The sequence below is a fragment of the Rattus norvegicus genome, chromosome 1 (assembly GCF_036323735.1).
Source record: "Rattus norvegicus strain BN/NHsdMcwi chromosome 1, GRCr8, whole genome shotgun sequence".
Classification (NCBI taxonomy): Eukaryota; Metazoa; Chordata; class Mammalia; order Rodentia; family Muridae; genus Rattus; species Rattus norvegicus.
The window spans coordinates 70,099,028-70,126,777 of record NC_086019.1 but is presented as its reverse complement, the minus strand read 5'-3'; the positions used below and the strand labels follow the sequence as shown (position 1 = coordinate 70,126,777).

The 27,750-nt window shown below is 40.3% G+C and overlaps 1 protein-coding gene across 5 annotated transcripts; it reads right to left on the bottom strand.

Annotated features, from left to right (window-relative positions):
- Positions 1–213: 213 nt before the first annotated feature.
- Positions 214–26,855, bottom strand: LOC108348215 (zinc finger protein 420-like). Of its 5 annotated transcripts, XR_010059530.1 has the most exons (6): positions 26,669–26,855; positions 24,605–24,695; positions 11,732–11,802; positions 10,095–10,221; positions 5,006–7,239; positions 214–2,764 (listed from the first exon to the last, which is right to left on the bottom strand). XR_010059530.1 is itself a non-coding variant. In XM_017589906.3 (5 exons), the coding sequence occupies exons 2-5, from the start codon at positions 24,636–24,638 to the stop codon at positions 5,141–5,143; spliced, it is 2,331 nt and encodes a 776-aa protein (XP_017445395.1). In that variant the 5' UTR covers positions 24,639–24,695; positions 26,557–26,855; the 3' UTR covers positions 4,996–5,140. The 5 variants fall into 5 exon arrangements, 4 of the variants coding, with proteins under 4 accessions (XP_017445395.1, XP_006228068.1, XP_006228066.1 ...); XM_017589906.3 differs by lacking the exon at positions 214–2,764 and having other exon boundaries at positions 4,996–7,239; positions 26,557–26,855; XM_006228006.5 differs by lacking the exon at positions 214–2,764 and having other exon boundaries at positions 4,996–7,239; positions 26,586–26,855.
- Between the last annotated feature and the right edge of the window lie 895 nt (positions 26,856–27,750).

Below are 27,750 nucleotides of genomic sequence, written 5' to 3'. Positions count from 1 at the left end.
GTTCATCTTGGTGGATTTTTCCTTTGATGAATATAAAGTGTCCTTCCTTATCTTTTTTGATGAATTTTAGTTGAAAATTGATTTTATTTGATATTAGAATGGCTACTCCAGCTTGTTTCTTCTGACCATTTGCTTGGAAAATTGTTTTCCAGCCTTTCACTCTGAGGTAATGTCTGTCTTTGTCTCTGAGGTGTGTTTCCTGTAGGCAGCAGAATGCAGGGTCCTCGTTGCGTATCCAGTTTGTTAATCTATGTCTTTTTATTGGGGAGTTGAGGCCATTGATATTGAGAGATATTAAGGAATGGTGATTATTGCTTCCCGTTATATTCATATTTGGAAGTGAGGTTATGTTTGTGTGCTTTCATTCTCTTTGTTTTGTTGCCAAGATGATTAGTTTCTTGCTTCTAGGGTATAGCTTGCCTCCTTATGTTGGGCTTTACCCTTTATTATCCTTTGTAGTGCTGGACTTGTAGAAAGATATTGTGTAAATTTGGTTTTGTCATGGAATATCTTGGTTTCTCCATCTATGTTAATTGAGAGTTTTGCAGGATACAGTAACCTGGGCTGGCATTTGTGTTCTCTTAGGGTCTGTATGACATCTGTCCAGGATCTTCTGGACTTCATAGTTTCTGGCGAGAAGTCTGGTGTGATTCTGATAGGTCTGCCTTTATATGTTACTTGACCTTTTTCCCTTACTGCTTTTAATATTCTTTCTTTATTTTGTGCGTTTGGTGTTTTGACAATTATGTGACGGGAGGTGTTTCTTTTCTGGTCCAATCTATTTGGAGTTCTGTAGGCTTCTTGTATGCCTATGGGTATCTCTTTTTTTAGGTTAGGGAAGTTTTCTTCTATGATTTTGTTGAAGATATTTACTGGTCCTTTGAGCTGGGAGTCTTCACTCTCTTCTATACCTATTATCCTTAGGTTTGATCTTCTCATTGAGTCCTGGATTTCCTGTATGTTTTGGACCAGTAGCTTTTTCCGCTTTACATTATCTTTGACAGTTGAGTCAATGATTTCTATGGAATCTTCTGCTCCCGAGATTCTCTCTGCCATCTCTTGAATTCTGTTGGTGAAGCTTGTATCTACAGCTCCTTGTCTCTTCTTTTGATTTTCTATGTCCAGGGTTGTTTCCATGTGTTCTTTCTTGATTGCTTCTATTTCCATTTTTAATTCCTTCAACTGTTTGATTGTGTTTTCCTGGAATTCTTTCAGGGATTTTTGCGATTCCTCTCTGTAGGCTTCTACTTGTTCTCTAAGGGAGTTCTTTATGTCTTTCTTGAAGTCCTCCAGCATCATGATCAAATATGATTTTGAAACTAGATCTTGCTTTTCTGGTGTGTTTGGATATTCCGTGTTTGCTTTGGTGGGAGAATTGGGCTCCGATGATGCCATGTAGTCTTGGTTTCTGTTGCTTGGGTTCCTGCGCTTGCCTCTCGCCATCAGATTATCTCTAGTGTTACTTTGTTCTGCTATTTCTGACCGTGGCTAGACTGTCTTATAAGCCTGTGTGTCAGGAGTGCTGTAGACCTGTTTTCCTGTTTTCTTTCAGCTAGTTATGGGGACAGAGTGTTCTGCTTTCGGGCGTGTAGTTTTTCCTCTCTACAGGTCTTCAGCTGTTCCTGTGGGCCTGTGTCTTGAGTTCACCAGGCAGGTTTCTTGCAGGGGAAAAGTTGGTCCTACCTGTGGTTCCAAGGCTCAAGTTTGCTCGTGGGGTACTGCCTAAGTCCTCTCCGCTGTGGCAGCAACCGGGAAAATCTGTGCTGCTCCTTCTGGGAGCCTCCGTGCACCAGGGTTTCAGATGGCGTTTGGTGTTTTCCTCTGGCGCCTGGATGTGCACAGAGTGCAGTCTCTTCTGGTTTCCCAGGCGTGTCCGCCTGTCTGAAGGTTCAGCTCTCCCTCCCACGGGATTTGGTTGCAGAGAACTGTTTATCCGGTCTGTTTCCTTCAGGTTCCGGCAGTGTCTCAGACTCAGGGGTCCTGCCGCTCCCGGGCCCTCCCCTATGGGAACCCAGAGGCCTTATACAGTTGCCTCTTGGGCCAGGGATGTGGGCAGGGGTGGGCAGTGTTGGTGGTCTCCTCCGCTCTGCAGCCTCAGGAGTGCCCACCTGATCAGGCGGTGAGGTCTCTCTCCCACGGGGTTTGGGAGCAGAGAGCTGCTGCGGTCCGGGATCCGCCGGTGTGGGACTTCCGGTAAACACAGGAAGTGCCCGGCCTTAGAGGAATTTTGCCTCTGTGTGTCCTGAGTTCACCAGGCAGGTTTCTTGCAGGGGAAAAGTTGGTCCTACCTGCAGTTCCAAGGCTCAAGTTTGCTCGTGGGGTACTGCCTAAGTCCTCTCCGCTGTGGCAGCAACCGGGAAGATCTGCGCAGCTCTTTCCGGGAGCCTCCGTGCACCAGGGTTCCAGATGGCGTTTGGTGTTTTCCTCTGGCGCCTGGATGTGCACAGAGTGCAGTCTCTTCTGGTTTCCCAGGCGTGTCTGCCTCTCTGAAGGTTCAGCTCTCCCTCCCACGGGATTTGGGTGCAGAGAACTGTTTATCCGGTCTGTTTCCTTCAGGTTCCGGCAGTGTCTCAGGCGCAGGGGTCCTGCCGCTCCCGGGCCCTCCCCTACGGGAACCCAGAGGCCTTATACAGTTGCCTCTTGGGCCAGGGATGTGGGCAGGGGTGGGCAGTGTTGGTGGTCTCCTCCGCTCTGCAGCCTCAGGAGTGCCCACCTGATCAGGCGGTGAGGTCTCTCTCCCACGGGGTTTGGGAGCAGAGAGCTGCTGCGGTCCGGGATCCGCCGGTCGTGCTAAATATTAATTGGGGTTTTCTACCTCACCTTAGATCATTTGCTTCCCAAATAAAAGACACAAATCCTGTATATTTATAATAAGCCTTAAAGCAGTAGAGCTGGGCAGTTATCAGTCCTGTAAGGTAATTTGTCTACTTTCCTGTCGATAACTCCATGATATAACTTGCCATGTTTCTCCTTGGCTGCTCTTATCCAACTGGTCCAGCCCTCATGTCCACTGTGCCGTGATACCCCAGGGCATCTTCTCTCTTTATCTCTCTGGTCATGGTCTCTGCCTCAGACTCCAAGCCTGGGAACTGAAACCTGATTACCTCCCTTCTGCCCAGCTTGAAGCTGTTGCCATTTTTATTCAACCAACAGTTTTAAATTAAGGAGCAAAGTTACATAACATTATTTGGTGTATGTGAGTATCTCTTGGTCCCTCGGGGCAACGAGACCTTAGGGCAAGTATTTAGCATTAGAGTACGTAGCAACAGACCAAACCTCAGCACCAATGAATATATTCAAAATATTCACAAGAAGTATTGCTTTTTTATGTCATGAAGTATTACATGTTAAGTTGCTTTGCTGTTAGTTCTTTGAAGTTCTGATAGAGGTGCTCCTGAGGTTGTTTTTAGGCTTGCATTGTATATAGTTGCTTCAGTGGCATTGCTACCTGTAGTCTATGTTATATTATTTCTTTCATGTTCTTTACACTTGGTATGTTATATGCAACTGGAAACTCATCTATTTCAATTGGAGTTTCCAATTTAACCCCTGAACTATACATACCACAGTACCAAAGTACTAGCCAAGATGTATGCACTGGTTTAATACTGACAATTTTGTGTATAGGCATAAGCAAACTCTCTCTCTTGAATGGATTTGAGGCATACTTCTTAGAAATTCGTACCATGGTTAAAAAACAAACAGCAAAACAAACGCTTTGGAAGTACAGGTCCAGGGACAGAAGCTATTGATCTTTTCTTAATGAACATGTTATTAATATGCCATCTAAATATTCATATTTATAATGACCAGCATGGTGAAGAAAGCCTCCTCCTGCAGTAGGAGGTGGGTAATGCAGAGACCCATAACTGTTGAAAAAGTACTAAAAACAAGCAACTGTGTAAGACGGGACAATGACCATTTCATCATGACTGATGAAGATTCTAGAGTCTCCTTTAATTCCGTGAGGGTGTAATGACTGGCAATGGCAGCTATAATTTTTAATTTTAGAGTTTGGAGCAAATACTTCCCCATCAGTACTTCAAAGGGAATCTCTGCTTGCCTACAGAGATTGCACTCTGTGTCTCCCATCTCTGAGACTGTGGTTTCTCTTTGTAATCCTGACTGAATTGGAATTCGTACTGTCTATAAGGCTGGCCTAAAATTGACATGGATACACCTACCTCTCTGTCCAGATCATTGGGATCAGAGGAATGCATGACCACATACTTAGCCTTTGAGAATTTCTAAGCTGTATGTCAGCATTCCAACTGTGTCACATGCACAGCTTAGGTCTTGACAGTTTGTCTCCTTCTTGATATTTGCAAGGATTAACTCTAGTATGAAAAATTTGAAGGTAAATGAATCATGAGATTTTATTACAGGAATTTTCTTTCATGATGCATTTTCTTTTATCTTTGCATTTTCAGCGCTATTTTCTAAAGGATTTGTCAAATTCAAATACATTTAGGGGGATGTAATCTCCAATGAAGAACACTTCAGGATTATGTGCGGTATATCTTTACATGGTTTCTCAGAAGTATGATCCATGTGATATACAGTACAATTTAATATCTTTCTCAAAATTGTAAAATTACATGTTGTCCTCATGACTTTTTTTGAGACAGGATTTATGCAGTGCTGGCAGTCCTGGAATGGGACTCACAGTGATCCTTTAGTATCTGTCTTCTGAGTGCTGAGTGTGTACCATCTTACCCAGCATTAATATGAATGGTTGGATGTTGAATGAGCTAAATGTTTTTGTTATAGATTTTTCCCAGGGATGGGAGAGAAGGCTCAGTGGTTAAGACCACTGGTTGCTCTTCCAGAGAACCAGAGTTCAATCCCTCACATACAAATAGCTATACACAACTAACTGTACTGCCAACTTCAGGGGATCTGATGCTTTTGACTTCTACCTGCACCAGGCATACATGTAGTACACAGACATACTTGCAGGCCAGTAGTAAAAAGAAATAAAAAGCTTCCCCACAGTTATATTTACAGAATTTTATTTTAATATAAACTCTAATACATTTTGTGATATTTGAGTCTTCACTAAAAGCTTTGACAAGTGTGTTATCTTTATATTTCTATTACTTCTCCTGTTGTGATTTAAGCAGGGATTACCAGACAAGTGTTATGTTACATTATTTACAATGGTATGTTTTTCTTCAATATGAATTTTCTGATGTCTTCTAAGACTTGAAATCCACATAAAGGATATGTCACAGTCTTTGCATTTGTGAGGTTTCTCTCCAGTGTGAATTTTCTGATGGTCTCTAAGATAGGAGCACCTAATAAACGATTTCTTACATTCCTGGCATTGGTAAGGTTTCTCTCCAGTATGAATTTTCTGATGTCTTCTAAGATTTGAAACCCACCTAAAGGATATGTCACAGTCTTTGCATTTATAAGGTTTCTCTCCAGTATGAGTTTTCTGATGATCTCTTAGAGTTGAGCACTGAGTAAAGGATTTGCCACATTCCTTGCATCTGTAAGGTCTCTCTGCAGTATGAACTCTCTGATATGTTCTCATATGTGGGGCCTGGGGAAAAGATATATCACAGTCTTTGCTGTTGTAAAGTTTCTCTCTAGTATGAATTTTCTGATGTGCTCTGAGAGTTGAGGCTCTAGTAAAAGATTTGTCACATTTCATACATCTGTAAGGTCTCTCTCCAGTATGAACTCTCTGATGTGTTCTAAGATAAACATACTGGGTAAAGGATTTGTCACGTTTCATACATTTGTAAGGTTTCTCTGCAGTATGAATATTCTGATGTACTCTAAGATTTGAGTACCAGATAAAAGATTTGCCACATTCCTTACATTGATAAGGTCTCTCTCCAGCATGAATTTTCTGATGTATTCTAAGACTAGAAATCCAGAGAAAGCACTTATCACACTCTTTGCACTTGTGTGATTTCTCTCCAGTATGAACTCTCTGATGTCTTCTTAGATGTGGGTGCCAAGTAAATGATTTGTCACATTCCAAACATTTGTAAGGTCTCTCTCCAGTATGTATTTTCTGATGTACTCTAAGTGTTGAGCTGTCACGAAAAGATTTATCACATTCCTTACATCTATTAGGTCTCTCTCCAGTATGAACTCGCTGATGTGTTCTAAGATGTGAGACCTGGGCAAAGGATTTGTTACATTCCATACATGTATAAGGTTTCTCTACATTATGAACTTTCTGATGTGTTTGAAGAGTTAAGCACTTAGTAAAAGATTTCCCACATTCCTTGCATTTGTAAGGTCTCTCTCGGTTATGAACACTCTGATGTCTTTGAAGATGTGAGCACTTGGTAAAAGATTTATCACATTCACTACATTTGTAAGGTTTCTCTCCAGTATGAATTTTCTGATGAGTTTTAAGAGTTGAATTTATAGTAAAAGATTTCTCACATACCTCACATTTGTAAGGTTTTTCACCAGTGTGGATTCTGTGATGCCTTTTAAGACGTGATAATTCAAAAAAGGACTTGCCACATTCTTTGCATTCATAATGTGCCTCAGGAGAATGAATATTCTGATGCCATCTTAATGATGCACAGTGGGCAAAGGATCTGTCACACTCCTTACACTTGTAAGGCTTCTCTCCAGTGTGCCTTCTCTGATGACTCTTAAGTGCAGATATCTGCGCAAATGACTTTCCACATTCTTTACATTTGTAAGGTTTCTCTCCAGTATGAAGTCTTTGATGTGTTTTAAGATTTGTGCACTTGTTAAAGGATTTTTCACAAACATTGCACTTGTAAGGTTTCTCTCCAGTATGAATTCTCTTATGTATGCTAAAGCTTGAGGCAGTACTGAAGTATCTCCTGCAGTGTCCACACTGATATGGTTTCTCTCCCATGTTAACTGTCTGTTGCATGAGACTATATGTAGAGCTGAAACGGTCATCATATTCATCCTGCTTGTACTCTTTCTTTGCAGTGTAGAGTCTTTGATCTTCCCTAATGTTGGAACACAAACTGAAAGATTTCTCACAGTTTTTAGATGCGCAAGGTTCTTCTCCAGTGTGCGTGCTTGTATGTTGATCTGGGTTTGATGAGTCAACAGAGGCATCCCTGTCCTTACAGTATCTGTAGTTATTAGAGGTTTCTGTAGTGTCACTTCTTTTATAAAGTACACAATTGGAGGGACCACGAAGCATTTCGCCAAGCTCATTACCCTGACAAGAGTCCTTTTCAGTCTTCACAGTTGGAAGGACAGTTTCACATATGCAGTAGTTCTCTGAAAATTAGTACAATTCTGATTAATAGGGCTTGTTCCAAGATGACACATGTAATAAATGACTGTGTAAATTCTCTTTTAAACTAAGTCAAACTGCAACTCTTTAGAACCAAGTTCCCAGTAGCCGGCATTTTTCATTCACTGTGACCATATGGGTTCTCACAAAACAGCATGCCAGCTTTCAAGGTCACAAAACCAGCATGCCAACCTTCAAGGTCAGTGATTTCTAATAGATATCTGATCGTTACTAAAAATGTCTAACTTTGCACAAGATGGAACAAATAATTGTGAGTAAGTAATTAGCTTTGATATGAAGCTCATTCACTGATTATATTCAGAGTACATGTCTCTATTTTTATTTTTATTTTCCTCAGAAATGGATGAAGACTTTAATGCAATCCCAGGCTCACTTTGAGTGTACTTCCTAATACATAGCAATGAAAATTACTTTTCAGGAGACTCATTTCTCTTTAAGATAATAAGGCTTACTGAAAAGCATCAAAGGGCTTGTTTCCTTTCTGAAAAGTAAATAAAAGGCAATAGATTCTTCAAAAATAATGGATGCAAAGCAAATATTTCGCCAGCTATCCAAAGCTCTAGATCATTTGAGACAGGGCTTCCACAGATATTCAGATATCCAAAGCTCTAGATCATTTGAGACAGGGCTTCCACAGATATCCAGCTATCTGAAGCTCTAGATCATCTGAGGCAGGGCTTTTCAAAGGCAGCGATTGCTCACATCTTTTCCTCCATTTTCTGAGCTCCATGCTGCTGTTCCTAACTTTCCTTATATGGTTATTCTCATGTATCCGCTGTACACAACCTCCTAAGATCATTTTCCTAAAGGATGTCTGTGTATCCTCCACTGGAATGAAACTGATTCATGTCATATGAAGACATACAAGCAAGCAAGGCAATTGCAGAATAATCCTACTTCATGGACTCGCATTAGAAATATAGTCTATAAAATTATTCCAATCTGATGCCAGCACAGTCAAGTAAAAATGCACAATGTACTAGTATTAAGGCCCCATACAGGTATAGAGGTCTAATAAGTCCCAACATCTTCTAAGAGTTACAACAGGCAGGATGCATCTTGAGGACAGGAGACTGTAGTAAGTACAATGATCAGGAATCCTTTCAAGTAGAAGTATAATTTCAACTCTTGCCTTTTCTTTCATTTAATCCTTCACTGTTGTCCTGCTCATTCACTTGCACTCCCTGGCTTTGGTTACTACATTTTCTCCACCTCCCAGGGCAATCGCAATTGCTACACACAGGTGACCGGGGCAATTCTACATAGAGTAATCCATGTTTTCTGTGAGGTAGCTCATGACCCATGTTAGAATTTTTGGAAACAATATAGGTATCTAACATCATACTGTGCTCAGTACATTAGAAGAACAGAAAGTAGAGGAATCTAGGAATAAATTTCCCAGTACTATGTCCTGTCAGAATCTCCAGCATATGCTGGGAGAATTTTCAATTTGCATATCTTCAGTTCTCTTACAATTAAAACAATGTCAATTGCAATAATGGTTATGGAGGTTTAAGATATGACTGGATATAGTATCCACTACTGAATTTTGGAATGCATCTTGGAACCAAAACCAAGGACGCATGATACTTATAAAATAAAAAATGAAAAGAAAAAACTAAATCCTATAAAATTTTCTTTTTTTCTTAACATAGTTTTAGTGATTGTGAATTTTGCATCATGCACTTTAATTCCACTGATATCCCAGTCCTTCCATATCTGCTTTCTATCTTTGTAACTTACCCCTGAAACAAAAATTTTAAAATTAATTTTTAAAAATTTTTGTAAAAATAGTTTGAAAAAATCTGCTTATCTCTTATGGGGAACTATGTGCTCTTGTGTCAACAGCAGCCTTCTCTAATACCTGGAACAACTGTTACAGCACCAGGATTGCTGTGCATGTCTGAGTCCACTCCACCAGCACATATATCATATCGTATACTCTTTTGCTCAAATAGCTTTACTTGCAAATCTTTATTGCAATGAATAATTGCTCTGGTTTCAGGCCTCTGGCTTCTGTTACGTCATCATACAGAATCCTGGCCAAGACTCTTCTTGTATATCTTGCTGTTGTCATGAGTCATGGAGATGCTGCCATTTAGTTCAGGAGACCTGGCCCTTTCACATGACCCCACCGATTATAGATGGGGTAGATGTTAGGGTAGACTAACTCATAATTTTGGAACTTGTCCTGGATGGTAGCTGAGTTCATTTGCCCATCAACTCTCATGCACCCATGCCATCAGGGGCAGTGCTCCCATGCTGAGGTCACAGATTGCACAACCATGTAGTGGCTGGTAGAGGCAGGGACAGATCAGGGAGCCCCTCAGTCATCAATATGCCCTCAGGCAGCAACCTGCATGCAGACCACAGACATCTGCATGGCCAATGTAGTAACGTGGGCCACAAACATCGACATAGACGCATTGTAGTTGGGCCATGGACCCAAACATGGCCCTTGGCAGTAGCAGTATGGCCCATACAATGCCATGACCTCAAGTGGTAGTGCAAGCCTCTCACATCAGGCTATTCCTCACTGTGCTTGGGTCTTCAGTTCCAACTTTTCTTTATAGTGCACAAACCACTATACTTCTCTTTGTCTCCAGTCTCTCCACCACAAACTTGATCATAGTAGCCATGCCCTCTGGCTATCTTCTGGTAGCTGGGCAGGCAAACCTCTTGGGAAATTTCTTTTTCAATACCAAATTTTGCCTAGTTTTCTGTTCTTTTAATGACAGCTGATATTGAGAGTTTACATTCTATAAGGTCAGTACTTACAAAGAATGAGTTAAGAATTCTACAAGCAAAATGTCCTCACCAACAGAGACCAGGTTGCTGTAATTCTCCAACATCACATCAATGTATAAAGCCCTCTGAGCAGAGTTCAGGTATTCCCACTCCTCCTGAGAGAAGTTCACAGCCACATCCCTGAATGTCAACAGACCCTGAAACGAAAATCACAGTTTGACCATGTGCTGCTGTGTATAATAAGGAGACAGGATGTAGATGAATGAAGACAATTATCATCAAAAATCATTTAAAAAATTTTAAAATTCATCAAAAAGAATTTCTAGTATAGTCACATTCTGTAATGAATTTTTGAACTCTGAAAACAGGATGACACAATAGTTTTACAAGCAGTATCAATGAAAAAAGAAACACATTTAAGGTCTAGACAGGGTTATCTATCACAGGATCACAGTGTACATGTCTCAGAAAGAAATTCATGATGAAGACAGGTTACTCTTAAATTTTCTGCCTGAAGATCATGGTAAAATACTGAGTCAATCCTGTCTCTACTTGGGCCTCACTTAACTCCATTCAAACAGGGTGAGGTATGATTTTTAAACTCTAGGTGCAATGCCACACCATGAAATAAAAAGAGGTAGGTATGGAAGGCAGAACTCATGATTAACTTCTAGGCAAATAAGGAAGAGTTTGGGATTTTTTTCCACAGAAGCAAGGATTGTAGCAACACTACAAACTGAAACTTTTAATTATTACACAAAAAAATCAAGTAGTCTGCTCAATTAATTTTATAAGGATATTTGGTCCACTAACAAGCAGATAGAAAACTTTGCATCAGATACACTTAATGTAATCTTAAGTTTTCCTAAGAATATACAAGCGCCACCATAGACAAATAATAATTTCAGAACAGTACAGCTGCAAGGTGGGCATGAAGAGCTGACATTCAAACACAGTGTCTAGAGCAACGCCACCATGAGGGATAGTCTCTCTGCATCAAATGTAACAGCTTATGCACATCTATCAGTCAATGCCCATGAGACATTTGTATGGATGCATTCCACATAATTCTACATAATGAGTCCAAGCCCACATTTTCTGCACTGTGGAATAGTGTGGGGGACAAAAAAAGAGTAAAGGAAAAAAAGCAAAATTATTCATCTCTCTACTCTGGGAAGTTACCATTAAGCTTCCTAAAGAAGTGAATGATTCCCCTAAGACAAACAGATATGAGGTGCCAACAAACACATGGACATATCAATCATGAAATTAAAGACAAAAGAGAAATACAGGTAGATTACAATCTCAGTCTATACTCAAGAACATTAGGTTCATGGCACAATTAAGCCACGTATGACTGCCTTGAAGGTAATGACCACCAGGTATGAAAAAGGATATAAAGATAAATGCTTTTCTTACTGTAATTTGAGCACAGGATTTTGGGGTGTTGGTGTTGTATTAGTATGTAAACATATATACGAAAGTGAAAACATAAAATCACATCTGAGACTCCAGAGCTTCTGTTCCAAATGAATACTGTATCAGCATAAAATGCATTGAGCTGTCTAGTCTCTAGATCTGGTTAATTGCAGTGTGTGATTTTGTTGGTCTAGCAAAAATTTTCAAAATAAAATTTAAAAAAGTCATCAGAAGCAGAAAATTTATCAAACTACAATGCTTTTAGAAAGAGTGGACATTACCACTGACCTGGGACATGTCCTTCTGTTTCTCTTCTTTGATTTTCTCTTTGAAGAACAATGAATAGCCAGCTTGTGTATCTTTAATATTAAGGAGTCAAATGGGAAAAAGTAAAATTAATACTGAATGCTGTTCAAGAACAAGGTCAAACAACATAAAAAGGCTCAAGTAACAGAATACTACTTGGTGTCTGATCAGTGATCCCCAAAGCTAGGAAAGCATGGGAAGACATTTAAACACTGGAGAGAAAATCCCCATCAACCACATTGTTACACTTAGAAAAATACTGTCTCAAAACTAATAGTGACACAAGTGTATTTGAAGACAGTCATGCATTAACCCAATTCATCTTACTAAAGCAGCATAGCACATAATAAATGAGATGCAAAACATACACAGGATCATGAGAGGAATTATCTGTGAGAACACAGGAAATAATATATTTCATGTGAAGAATAGATAAGAAAACTGGGAAGTAATCATTCGTGCTCAAGACACCAAACCACTCTTTCTCACAGTGAAGAAAGAATACTATGAATAATCTAACCAGCAACAACAAGAAAACAAAATCATAAAAAATATAAACACTGTGACCAAAAATAGTAGCCATTCTGGAAATCAATATAGAGTATCTTCAATTAAATAGACAAATCTTCAAGTTAAATAAATGTAGCACTTGACTCAGCTCTACCACTCCTTGGCATATGCTCAAAGGGCTCAACATTGTACTACACATATACATGCTCACTCATGTCCATTGCTGCTATATTCATAATAGGTACAAAGTGGAAACAACATAAATGCCCTTCAACTGACACACACACACACACACACACACACACACATATTTATTATTATTAAGCTCTAAAGGATATTGAAGTCATGATATTTTCAGGTAAATGGATGGACTTAGAACAGATTATACTGAGTGGAGTAACCCAGACCCAAAAAGACAGATGTTGCAATGTTCTCTCTCATAGGAAGTTCCTACCTCCAAATCTTCAGATGTGAGTTCACAACCTGGAGTAAATACAGTAACAGAAAAGTAAAAACAGACCATTGTGGGATGTGGGGGAGTAATGGGAGATAACAGGGAATAAGTCATCTAAAGGGGAACATGGAAAAAGTAGGAGAGGGATTTCATTATAGAGAAGGGACAAATAAAAATACATAAGAGGAGACACATTAAAGGTGTCTAAACTGTCATAAGGAATTATCCATCTGCCATAAAATGCCTACCATACATACATATAAGACTGTGAATGCATATATATTTGGAGTGTAAATAAAAACTTCCCATTGGGCTGATAATGCTCCCTATAAGAGCCATATATTTTCTAATAAAACCACCAATGAGAAGCTTGCTTTGAAGTTGCTGTTATAGCTATTTAAGTGACTCCTGATACATTATAGGTTATAGCTGCTGTTCATGGTTGTCTCCCAGAAATAGAAGATGAGTCCCTATTGTTGGAGAAGCCATGGACTTTGGACAAAGATCCTAGGGCATTCAAGAAATGGATCTAAAACTAAAGCCTTCTCCCAGGGGACTGGCTTTTATGCAAGAAGGCAACATGCAAGCTTACCAAGGAGGGAACCAATCAACAATCTTACCCAGCTGTGACACCTATGAACCCAAACATTTGCACTGCATGATAACCCTGAGGGTGAAAGAGTGGCAATCATGCCTTGGTGAGAAACAACAGCTTTCTAATTGACTTAAGACCCTCTCAACAAGAGGGCCTTACCTGGTACTGGAAAGTTAGCTAGTTTCCCCAAGACTAGTGAAGTCACAGATCTTGGAGGAGAAGCTACAACCACTACTTTACTAAATCAGAATATATCTAACTGCATTCTAAATATCTTAATTTCCACAGATAAACATAGTACTCATCTTTCATCAAGGCAATGGAGATTATTACAGAAAACCACATTCAGTCAAAAGGCAGAGTTGTGATGCTCAGTCCAGCTGACACATAAGCAGCACAAGTCTGTCACTAAGGTGCAGGCATCACTGAGCAAGAAGAGACAGGAATATTTTAAGAGCCAAAGGAACAGGATCTTTGATGTGACACTCTGTCTCCTAAATATGTCAAAGAATCTACATGCATGAGATCTTACAATCAGTGTTGCCTATACATTCTTTGAAGAATGACAACACCAAGAGGTGTGCTAACAAGGAAGGGAGATAGCTCACTAGGCCTCAACCCTAGTTAAACACTAAAGAATTCTGAGAGTTGAAGAAAGTTTTCCCCCAGAGAATAGTACACCATATGGTTATCCAATACCAAGAGGACATCTTGAAAACATACAGGCAAGTATGTAGTTTTATATTTAGGAATTTACACTAACATATAACAACAATGAAAGAAAAAGTTATTAAGAAATAATACCTGTGTAAAGTGAAGATTTTGCATCATCTACATAAAAATGACGAGGATGATTTTGCTATTTTATTTTGCTATTATTTTTGCTATAATTATCACTACAAACATAAATAACACTTGATAGGCAATGAGAGAGATAGCTCAATGGTTTTGAGTGCCGGTTGTTTTTGCAGAGACCCATTACATTCCTAGAATCCAAAGTGTGACTCCCAACTCTTCATAACTCCAGTACTATGATGCACATGATATTGTCATACACTGTATGCAAGGCATACACTGAGTCAGGCAAAGCAGTCACATAACCTAAAACATATGAATCTAAATTTAAAGAAATTGCAGAGAGAGAGGGAGAGAGAGAGAGAGAGAGAGAGAGAGAGAGAGAGTCCTTGAATGAAGTAACCATGTAGATGAAAGATGTCTACAATGAAAAACTTGACTTATTGGAGAACAGAAGAAGATACTGACTAGCACACGGAACAATATTTCAGAGATAGAATAGGACATATTAGTGTGAAATCTGCAGTAATTCTGAATGTGGTTTATATCTTCAGTTCAAACAGTACTATATTTAAACTTCCCACAATAACATTCAGAAAATTAGGAAAGAGGAGGCAAGAATTTATATTGACCCAGAAATTTCCTGGGTACAGGAACTCTAGAAATATATTGCAGAGTTCGAGCTAACCCATGTGGTTCCAGATAAACTCAATGCAGTAGAGCAGCAGAACCTGAACCTCCCCAATAGCAATGACCATGTTAATGTCACCAAGATAACACAAACAAGGGTTGTACACTAGAAAGCCTCTTCAAACAGTGGTATTTGGGAAAGTAATTATCGGCATAAAAAAAGATGAATCTGGATTTAAGTCTCTCTTACCATACAAGGAATCATAGACCTTCATGTATGATCTGAAACTGAATCCTGCAGAGTAACACAAGGGGGCAACGTTGATATAAGAGCAGGAACTGACAAATAGTACTGTGTACAATTTAAACATCCAGGGAAATAACAATAACTAAAAGTATAAAGAGACAAAATACACCATAGATACACTCATTAGCTATCTATTTACAGAACAATGGACGAGAATCCAAAATCAATCAAAAATTTACAATGAAGCAAATGGTAATATAATAAATAAGCAACTGAATTGAACACACCAGTGGCCAATATGTACACATTAAAAGGCTTTACATTACAAGCCATAATATATTATAAATTCAATATACAGAGATTCCAATTCTGTCTAGTCAGTAACAAATGTATTTTCTCAGTAATTTTTTAAATATAAGTAGATAATATTCCCTAAGCCAAAGATATAAATACAGTACAGTATTCAACAAAGAAAAAGAAAGTGTTCTTGTCCAAAGAAAAGACAGGGACAAAAAGTGGAACAGAGACTGAAAGAAAGGCCATCCAAAGATGGCCTCATCTAGGGATCCATCTCCTCTGCAGACACTAAACCCCCACACTATAGCTGATGCCAAGAAGTGCTTGCTGACAGGAACATGATATGGATGTTCCCTGAGAGGTTCTACCAGCACCTGACCATTACAGATGCAGATACTCACAGCTAACCATTGGACTGAGCCCAGGGACCCCAATGGAAGAGCTAGGGGAAGGATTGAAAGAGCAGAAGGGGATTGCAACCTCACAAGAAGAACAATATCAACTAATTGGACTCTTCAGAGCTCCCAGGGATTAAACCACCAACCAAAGAGTATACATGGAGGGAGCCAGGTCTCCAAGCTACTACATATGTATCAGAGGATGGTCTTATCTGACATTAATGGGAGGGGAGGAACACTTGACGCACCAGCATAAGGGAAAGCTAGATGGATGAGGCCAGAGTGGGTAAATGGGTAGAGGAGCACCCTCATAGAAGCAAAGTGGGGAGAAGGAGAGGGGAACGGAATGGGGTGATTGGTAGAAGGCTAACCAGGAAGCGGGATAATCATTTGAAATGTAAATGAATAAAATAATTAATAAAAATTGACAGCTGACATTAAAATATATATTTTCTGCTGAGGGCCATGCAGTAGGAATGACAAACAGCTTCAGAACTCATGGGATGGGGCCCACTGGTTAGCACAGCCCAATGGATGTGCCTCCGAGAAGCACAACCCCAAGGAACACAAGTCCAGAGGACATTGCCAAAGTCAATTTCTCAGAAAAGTGGGAATAGTTATACCTCAATCAATTCTCCAGTTGTCTTCTCTTTGACCACAGTTTTGGCTGGGTCCTGGTAGCAGGTAAGGCATTGGGGAAGTTATGCACAGTGGTTATCACACCACAAACTTGGTGGTGTCCTATGTCATTATGCCCATGTGTTCTTGGAGACTTTGGGGAACCACTGTTAAGATTCAGGAGTTTCTGCCTCTCGTGGTATGTTTAAACCTATTAATTCCACATTCAGCAGATCTCTGCCTAGCTTGAGGGCTACCTGTACTACCGACCTAGCATTTCTGAATTAAACAGTCTTTGTCTGTCTTAGTTATCTGTTTCAAACTGTACCTTTCAAACAGGAGACTAAATAAAGCTTTCATCTTATAATTAACTGCATCAATGCTTACCATGACTTTAAATATATTTCTTAACATATTAAAGAATTTGATCTTCTTCAAGTTTACTGACTGTCAATTTATGTTAGATTTGAACCTTAAAAGTTACAGATTTGACCACTTTGGAAATCAGTTTCATGGTTTCTCAGAAAACTGGGAATAGTTCTGTCTCAAGACCCAGCTTATATCACTCCTTGGCATACACTCAAAAGATGCTGCTCCAACAGCCCACAAGCACACTTGCTCAACTATGTTCATAGCAATCACTCATAATAGCCAGAAGATGGAAACAACCTAGATGTCCCTCAACTGAAGAATGGAGAATGAAAATGTGGTACATCTACACAATGGAATACTACTCAGCTACAAAAAACAATGACACCATGACTTTGCAGGCTAACGGATGGAACTTGAGAATATCACCCAAAAGGACATGGCTGTTATGTACTCACTTATAAGTGGATATCAGCCATAACATATAGGTTACCTATGCACATTCCACAGGTCCGAAGAAGCTAAACAAGAAGGAAGACACAAGCGAGGATGCTTGAAATCTCACTTAAAAGGGGAAACAAGACAGTCATAAAAGGCATGTGGAAGGAGGGAACTGGGTGAAGTGCCAGGATGGGGGATTACCCAGGGAGACCCTCACCTGCTCAGAGAAGTGGGGTGGATTGGGAAAGGATAGTAGGAGGGGGTGACCAAGAGGAGGCAGTGAACAGGATGTAAAATGAAAAAGGAAAAATGTAAAATTAAATTAAACAAACAAAAAAGTTAGTTTTGAATTGAAGCTCTTCTAGTATCAAAGTTAAAAAAAATGTTTTGCCCATAAACAACATACTCCAGAAAGAGACTAGGAACTTTTCTGACCTTTGTCTGGTATACCATCATAGAACATAACTGTTTCCCACGTGATTTAGTTTAAGCTGAAACCAGTCTCAGGGCAGGAAAAGGTTAATAAGTTGGTTAAAAAAATTCAAGTATCATGGTGCAGAGAGCTTTTATCTGTTCAGCTCCTTGGGCTGAAAGGAGGGAAGGCTGCCAGAGCTTTGTCTTAGCTAAAAGAAAAAAAGAACTGAAATGAAGCAGGGTGGATATCAAGAGCCAGTGTTTTTAACCTTTTTGATACTGTAAACCTCTAAATTTTTTAAAATTAACATATTCCTTAATTTTTATTCCTGGTCTTATTACCATAATTTACAGAGCAATATATACCTGATGTAATGAGAGGAAAATCACGAAACTACAATAGTTAAAAAGACCTCAGGAATGGAAAGGAGGTCCAGTGACCGGCCCGAATTGGGATCCAGCTGAAGGGGAGGATCCAAGGCCTAACACTAATGATGGCTGTTCTCCAAGAAGCCCAACAAACAGCTGAACTTATCAGATGTATATATGTACACCCAATCAATGGACAGAAGTTTCGGACACCTGTGGTTGAATTAGGGAAAGGCTGGAAGAAGCTAAGGAGGAAGGTGACCCCATAGGAAGACCAGCAGTTTCAACTAACCTGGACCCCCCAGATCTCTCAGACACTGAGCCACCAATCAGGCAGCATACACTAACTGGTATGAGGCCCCTGACACATATACAGCAGAGGGCTGCCTGGTCTGGGCTCAGTGAGAGAATATGCATCTAACCCTTGAGAGAGAGACTTGAGGCCCCAGGAAGTGAGGAGACCTTCGGGCCAGGTGAGGGGGAGTGTGGAGACAGGATGAGGAACTGTGGGAGGGCGGACCAGGAGGGGGATAATGACTGGACTGTAAAAAAGATTAAAGATAGATTTTCAAAAATGACCTCAGGAATGGATAACTAATCGTTATCTTATTGCTTTAACCAATAGCTGTATTTTTTGCAAACTGTGGCTATGACAGTCCTGAAAAGAAGGCAGTAACCTTTCTAACTATGGGCCATCATTCCTTCTGTGGCCAATTTTTACAATTTCTCTAATGCATTTGGGATGATTGTCTCAAAATAACATGCAGCTTTCCTGACAATTGTCATCTCCACCATTCGATCCAGCCCACCATCATAGGGACTGCCTGGGCTTTCTCCACGAAAACTGCCCTGATTTGTGGGTCCATAATTTGATTTCTGTTTTCCATTATAATTTTTAAAGTCATTATAGTTTCAATTAAAATTTCCTCTTATTGTAACTATCATATACCCAACAAAAGCATTCCAATAAAACATTTAATGATTTTAAACTGTTCATAACCTTACATATATTTAACTCTAGTTTTTAAAAGTTCCTTCTGCAATATCAAGATAAACTATCCTGTTAAAGAATAAAGACATAGAGAATAGCCATAATTTTTGTAAGACAAAGCCAGCTTTAACAATGTAGCCATAATTTTAGAAGACAAAACCAGATTTTAACAGTTTGCACACTGCAGTGTCTCTAAAATCAATACCAAGTGCATTATTTTCATGTTACAAAATTTGACACCCAGAAAAGTTCTTGTTTATAAAAGCATGACAGTGCAGCTTTAATACCTCCTTAAAGAAACATTTTTAAATTCTATCTTTTCAACTTTTTTTTCTTTTTTTCTTTTTTTTTTTCTTTTCGGAGCTGGGGACCGAACCCAGGACCTTGCGCTTGCTAGGCAAGCGCTCCACCTCTGAGCTAAATCCCCAACTCAAATTCTATCTTTTATAAGACTGTATTTTTAGGACAGAAGTTACATAAAAATAGCATCCCAATTTAAAAATATCTTTAGAGACCTGTTTCCCTGGGTTGGTCCAAGCCATGTGTTGCTGCTCAGAATGACTCCAAACCTGAGTTAACAGTTTTAAGCCAACTTTCTGTTACTGATGTTACAGATTTTTAACCATACCCAATAACTTATAAGCCAATTAACTATAACCAAGACACAAAGAACATATTTATACATTTAAGACCAAACATGGAGTGGCCACACACATTTATATATTGAGAACAGACAGACAAAGTCTTCCTTATTTTTCTAGCTGTAATTTCAAGGGAGCAGCACCTAGCCACCTGCTGAACCCAATTCTTAAGGGCACAGAGATTTTTATGGAATAAATAGCCATCAGTGTCCTTCCAGGAGAAGCTAAGAAGTGCCCTTTTAAGAGGGCTTGTACAGACAAGCAGCCACTGGCAGAACTTTCTCCAGCAGTGCTACACTCCCAGCTGCAGGTGGCAGGTACAGGGCCCCAAAGGCAGTTTATCAGTTTTGTTAGGCCAATTCAGACTGCTTTCTTTCCTTCTAAAAAACTCAAGGAGTGAACAGCCAGCAGATGAAGCTTTAACCATTATTTCTTTGAATATGAAACACAGAGCAATGATAGAGCAATGAAACGAAACCACATAAACTGTCAGACATAGACAGACTGGCATGCCAAGGACAAGCAATAGAATTGGTGGAATAGCAGAGAGGGAAGAAACCAGATGTCCCACAAAAGGGAGCCAGAATTAGAACAGGTGTTCCACCAGTGGGAACCAGAGAGGAAGCAGGACATCTCCCGACCTTCTCTTGACCCTAGGAGATTTTAGTCTATCCAGCCCTCCTCCTTTGGGTCTCCAAAAATCTAGACCAAACCAGAAACAAACCTAAAACAAGAAAAAGAACTGTGCAGGTACAAGAAACTTACCTCCTAATAGAGGGAGTTGGCTTAGTAACATTCACTAGCAATAACTGAGGGTTGATCGAGGGTAAGGGGCATTCCTGGCCAACGCACCAAATGTTGGGGTTTGGGAAATTGCCACACAAATCAATATCAGTTAAGCAATAATAGTTTATTGAATGTACACCACAATACTGGATGCCCAGGACCGCAAAAAGAACACAGAAGCCTAATTGCTGTACTAGTCTGCTCTCAGGGTAGGCTTTTTATAGAAAAACCAGGTTCAAAAGTTTAAAGCACAAAGAGGGGAGCAGTTTGCTTACTAGGCAAAGTATTATCAGTTAACCTTTAAGATGATTGGTCCTGAGTGAGGTAAAGGGGACTGGGTGGATGGTTGATGAAGAGGGGAATTTCAGAAAATTGAGATAACAGAATATGAGTATTACAATCATAACTTTTTAGCTTATTAGTAGCACTCTTCATTGTCAGCCACAAAAACCACAGTGATCTCATACATAGGTGCAGGAAGGGCTTCCTGGTGGTCAGTTCTGACTCAAGATTTGATGGGTCCTACAGAAAGCTTTTTGGAATTTACTAAGATTAGAAAACATCATACAGAACCAAATATGTTTGTGGTCAGCTTGTCCTTGCTCTAAGCCAAGACACTTCTCTGTGTCAATGACTGGCAGGCATGTTAAGCAACAATATGAAATAGCTGTCAGTCACGGAACAAAGCATCTACAGCTATTCTAGCTGGATCAGGTCATAACAGGAACAAAAACAACGGCAGTACTGGCTGACGTGACTCTCACTGAGGCTGCACTGGTGGTGTGATTTCTTATATCCATATTTGCCCTCAGCCTCCTGATATGATTTGAAAAGAATTGCTAATGAGTAGATATGCATTCTGAGGATTTAAAGCAGATATGACTGATTTTCATATGAAAGTTTAAATCTGTGATTCTTTTAAGACTCTTTTGAAGATAAATAATAAAATAATTAATCCTGGTTTGCTGCCTGACAGTAAGAGAAACTGGGATGAGAAAACCACCTTGCTCTCTCACACTTTAGTAGTCTATAACAAGTTGCTTAGTTATGAATGTAAGTGGGTTCCTGGGAATAATTTGTTTTCCTTACCTGTACTATGTAACATTTCTTATAAAAGTATTAGAGGATATATTGTTTTTTCATAGTAATTCAATACAAGGAAAAATCGAATGTAATCACATTGTAATTTTATACTGCTTGAAAGATTTTGCTGTGATATATAAGCTAAGAGAGAAAAGGTAAAGATGTTGGAATCTTATTCCATCTATGAAATCTGTATATAAAGTTTGCATATATGAAATTTGTATATAAAGAATGTGTTGGAACTTGGCTTCATCCACCAGATCTGTATGATTGTAACTATGTAAAGCTTGGGTGGGTGATTGTTGAAGCTTGCTCCATCCACCAACTATGTGTATATATGTATTCTATGGATATATGTGTATGTGTGAAATGCTTGTGTGTGTGTGTGTGTGTGTGTGTGTGTGTGTGTGTGTGTGAGAGAGAGAGAGAGAGAGAGAGAGAGAGAGAGAGAGAGAGAGAGAGAGAGAGAGAGAAATGCTTCGGGCCTGCTTGTTGGAGCTTTGCTCCAGCCATTCAATGTCTGAATATGTACATCTGTCTGTCTGTCCATCTTTTGCTGAATCCACTCAGTCTGTGTGTGTGTGTGTGTGTCTGTTTGTCTGTCTGTCTGACTGACTGACTGACTGTCTATGAATTTTCTCTCTTTTTGCTTCTTCCTCGATGGCCCCTAAGAGTTAAAAGAGTTCAGAGTTTTTTTCCTCTGGTACATTGAATGCCAGCCACAATCAATCAAGTTCTGTTCCCTGAAAGTCTCCTGAGTAATTTCTCTAATTGCTGGCTGCCATAGGCAGCAGCCCCATCAGTACCTGGACTGATGCCTCAACCCCCACTCCCATCAGCCCCTCTTAGTGTTGACCCCTATCAGCAGTTCTCAGCACTAACACCCACCCACTTCACTCCCTGCTCCCTGCTGTGGTTTACACCCCTTCCCCCATGACTGTGAAGCCTGGTCTTTGACATCCTACACATTTTCTATCAAAAACTCCATTTCGTATTGCTGGGGTCCAGGAATCACCCCCAGAAAACATTCTAACACTGATCTGAGTGAAATGAGATGGACTATGGAATGCACACCCCAATACATACTGATCAACCAGGGCAACAGCTCAAAGCTGTGCACTGGACATTTCTCAGGGCCAGTTTATAAAGAATACACCTGCAAAAATCACATTGAACTCATTCACAAATGGTGGACGTGCTACCTGGTTGTCAGCCTTGACTCAAGCCATTTTAGACATAACAGTTTATATTGAGCTTTAATCTGATGGGTCCTACATGAAACATTATAGTTGAGGAATTTCTTAAGATTAACAAACCTCATAGCATACAGAACAAAACAGGCTATGTGATCAGCATGACCCTGCTCTGAGTCAAGTTATTTTTGCATCACTGACTGGCAGGCATACTACAGCAACAATATGAAATACCTGGCAGACATGGAACAAAATGGTCACAGCTATGCTAGGGGGGGAAGTCTCAACAATATCTAAAGATACAAGATACTGGGCAATAATATAATTTTCTTAGAGACAGTAGCTTTAGTTAGCTGTCCTGGAACTTGCTCTGTAGTCTAGGCTGGCCTTGAACTCACAGAGATCAGCGTGCTTCTTCCTCCAAAGTGCTGGTATTAAAGGTTTGCACTAACACTGGAAGACCCTCAGATTGAGGAGACTCTCCTTCCAATCCTGAGGACACCCACCACCCCACAAACACGCGGGACTCATGTCTTGATATAAAAGCAAGAAGTTTATTCTGGATACCAGTGCACTGGGGCTCGACACAGTCCTCATGCAGGAGGGATGTGAAGAGCCCCGAACAGCAGAATTATATGGCTTATATAGTCATTTGCAAGGTCACACAGCTTCATTAGCTCAGCTATCCCAGTACAGAGGGTATCTGACTAGGCAGATGTTTCCCATCCTGGAGTTCCCAGGACAAGGCCATAACTATGTCAGTGCAGCTATTTCAGTACCAAGGACGTCTGACTTGACAGATGTCTCCTGTCCTGTAGCACAATCTATAGCATCTGTTCCTGTAGCCTGGCTAGCTTCCTGGAGAGCGGGTGGGAATGTACTTTCTGTGCTTCCTTGTCTATTGTCTAATGACTAGCTAAGCAGAGACCAACAAAAAAAATTATTTTACTCTTAAGAAATGGCTGCACTGATGTCAAGCAGGGATCTTTCAACACCATCAGGTCTAAATTTAAAAAAAAATGGTATAACATAGACAGTAGTAAAAAGACTGATGATCATAATTATACTAGTGACAGAAAATCAAAGACAAAAGTATTAAAATATAGAATAAAGACTATTAGAAAATAATAAAATGGTCCATTGGATATAAAGAAACATGGGTGCATGCCAGGAAAGCCAAAGGCAGACATCCCCAGCAGATGTAAACAGAGGACTACATCAAACATGTGAAAACTGGCACATTGACCATGTTCTTTTCAGACACGAGAAGACAACCTAGAAGGAGTTTTGTCTTATCTAAGGCTCCACCTACTTCCTCTTAAAATCCTATTTGCATATTTTACAGAAAGTCATCCTGAAAGTACCAAGGAACAGCACAGAGCAGGAAAATACAAGGAGGATCACACCTAGCGGTGATCTCACAGTATATTACAGTCACAGCAATGGAAACCACTTGGGATTGTCATGACAACAGACAATAGGAGATGTCCCTGGGAAGACAGGATGGACAGAGTTTAACTGTTGGCAAATATAGTTCCTGATTCTCATCAAAACTGTGTTGGCATTATTTTCAGGAATGGAAGAATTAACACTAAAATGTAAAGAGCATGCCAGAATACCAAAAGCTCGAAATTCTGAAAATAATAAATACACCTAAAAGTATTAATTTTTATAATTATATATACACACATATAAATGTATGTGTGTATATATATATTAATATATATATTAAAATCACTGAAATGAAAACCATTTAATACTGGTGTGTAGACCTGGTCAGTGATGTGCATGGAATAAGGACGGCATCACTCACATGCACAGTAAAATTTTATTTGCCTTCGAGTATCAGTTCTTCTGTAGAAAGTCTTCTCATCTCTACAGTAGGATAACCCTGAGGAGATTTTTCTCAGTGGATGTCTCCAGAATTATTTCTAGTGAAACGGAATGTGGCAAAACTGATTTCATGTCTCACTTCCACATTCACTTGATCCCCTTGCCCTCCCTTCACCAATCCTCCAACATACCTGGATCCTTAGCTACTGTCTCCTCCTTCTCCATCGTCCAGGTCTCTTTGTTCTGTTCCACAGGTGAGCAGGTCTGGGTGATCAGTGAGCCCTGCACATGAGAAAGAGATTCTTCAGAACACACCTGGATTTCTAATATAGTATTGTGCTCAGTAGATAAAGAGAAATAAAATTGAAGATTCTTCAATGACCCCCCCAACTGTCACACAGTGTCACAATACTGAAAATATTTAGAAAGCATTTCCAATTAGCCTTACCTGAACCTCACTTGCAATCCCACCTCAGTGAAGTCTCAGGGAAATGGAACTGAATGATTGGGATGTGAATACTATACATTAGTGATGTTCTGAATTTATAATGGACTAAAAATGATAGAAGCCTTATACTCCCAAAGGACCACACCAAAAAAGAGAAAATATTTCATAAAATTTTTGTTCCTCTAAAGATTTGACCTTACTTTGTGGGATCTGAGACTCATTCACACAAATCTCACATACTTGCAGTCTAATTTGCCAAGAATCCCAAGGAGAAGCAAGGGAGACAGCAAGAAAACTATTCTTACCCACAGAAACCAGGCTCATTTAATTCTGCAACATGCAGTCTCTGTACAGAGACCTCTGAGCAGGGACCAGGCATTGCCCTCCTCCTGGGAGAAGTCCACAGTCACACCACCAATTGTCAACGGACCGAAGAATAAAAGACAACAGTTTGAACATTCCTGCTGCTGCACAACTTTAATGTGAGCACCGAGGAGGTAGAGATGGGTAGAAATCTATGAATTCCAGTCCAGCCTGGTCTACAAGATGAGTTCTATGTGAGTTCATGTCTCCATGGGCAAAATGTTTTCCTTGAACCAAGAAAAAAATGAGGATTGCAGGCCTTTTTCTGATGCATATGAGTTATCATAATTATTCACAAGATGCTTTCTATTATTATACCTTTTAATCTCCTCTTACTCCCCCACCCACCCTCCCCTCTGTGTAGCCCTGACTGTCCTTAAACTTGCTCTGTAAACCTGCCTGGCAAAGAACGCCACGATCTACCTGCCTCTACTCCCGGAGTGCTGAGATTAAAGGTGTGTGACACCGCCTCAAGCTGGTTTATAATGCCTTTTCTAACTGTCTAAAAAACTGTTACCTGATTCCCTCTAACAGCATACTGTGATTTTCCAGGTTCTAATTTACAACATTAAGAACTCAGAACAAGAAGTCACTTTTTTCTTTTCTTTCCTCCCTCCTTCTTTGTACTCAACCTCTTCCTTTTCTTGTAGTTGTTTTTATTTTTTTATTTTTGAGACAGTGTCTCACCATGTAGCTCTGGTTATCCTGGAACTCACTATGTAAATCAAGCTAGCCTCATTGAGATCCACCTGCCTTTGCCTCCTGAGTGCTGAGATAAAAGGAGGGTGCCACCAAGCCCGGTTGCACACTTTTTACAACATTGTATTCACATCACAGATTGCAAAAGTTTTGGATGGAAAATTAATGGTGGATAGAAAGTTTACTATCAAAAGTTAATGTTTACATCCATACCTGCAGAACTCACAACAAATTATACTTTCAGATTCAACTAAATTTACAGGGGTTCATTTCATGACTAATATCTAAAAACTCTGGGGGAATCCAAGTCCCTAGGTCCATATGCCACTTGCTTGAATAGGGAAATGGTAGATCACAGAAGTTGGTATGGATGATAGTAAATTTCAGTAGCTTTGTCCTTTCCACCATACCAAAGAAAACTAAGTTTGCAAATATCAGCAGATAAATTCAAATATTCTACTAGATTATTCTTATGAGAATATCTGGCAGCCAGATCAATAAAAAGAAATAGCATTATTCCAGTTAATATTACTGAAAAATTATCGACGAGGGTAAGACATCCACAGCACAATTTAGAGAGCTGCCATTCTTATGGGTAGCGAAGACACTGATCTTGCTCTGCTCTGCTCCTACCGGTTCTCCAGCCCCACAGCTCCTCTGACCTGGGAGGTTCCAGGGCCTCTGGGCAGCGGTTCCTGCGGCTGAGGTGCTAACTGTTGACTCTCCCAGGACACCCCAGAGGTACCTGAGGCTTAGGGAAGTTTTTGGTCCTGCGAGACACCGGTCTTGTCCTCTGCACTCAGATCTCTAACACCCGATTCTCTCCACGGCTGGAAATGGGTTCTTGACACTTCTGGCTTTGACCCTTTATTCCCACTTCCTTTGGCTCACACACTAGCGTCCACTTCCCGATCGTCACTCTTCTAACCCCACCCACTCTACACCCTCTCTATACAACCAGCCAACAGACCAAGTCCTCCTATTCTCCGTTTCTAGGTGAGTGGCCCCGCCCCGCCGAGGCCGGCTCCACCCCCTCAGTCTCTAGTTTCCTTCCTCGCAGCTCTAAGCTGTCAGGTTGCCCTGAACCCACTCTGCACAGCCTCCCCACATGCTTGGTGCCAGACCAGACCAGAAGTGGTTGTACTAGGCCGCTGCACCCCGATATCAGACCCCCAATATTAGAACCATTCAAGATGCAAGATAGGCAGCCTAAATCTCCATCGGAGTACCAGCCTGTAGGCCACGAACTGCTTACAGAAGAACAACAGTTTAAAATTCAGAAGTCAGAATCCCATCCCCAAAACACAAACACGAGATACCAAAATCAGATACTGCAATTTTGACTTTGGGAGAGACCTTTCAGGAAGGGGCTGTCTCAAGGACTCAGTGGTCAGTGTTGGGGTTCAGGAGTCGTCCCACAAACCAATTTCGGTCAGACAGGGATAGTTTATTGTACACACTCCCTAAGACTGATCTATCAGGGCCACAACTCAGAATTTGGGGGCTGAGCTACAACCCCAAACACTTGCCAGGGCCTGTTTATAAAGGAAACACACACGCATGCACACACACACACACACACACACACACACACACACACACACACACACAAAATGAGCTCACATGCAGGTGCAGGAAATGCTGCCCTGTGATCTGCTCTGACTCAAGCTATTTTGGCTAGCTAGACAGAACAGCTCTAACTGACCTTTACTCTGATTGGTCTTAAGTGGAGCTTATGGCTGTCGAATTTCTTAAGATTAACCAACTTCTGAATATACAGAACATAACAGGGTATGTGGTCAGCACGACCCTGGTCTGGTCTGAGTC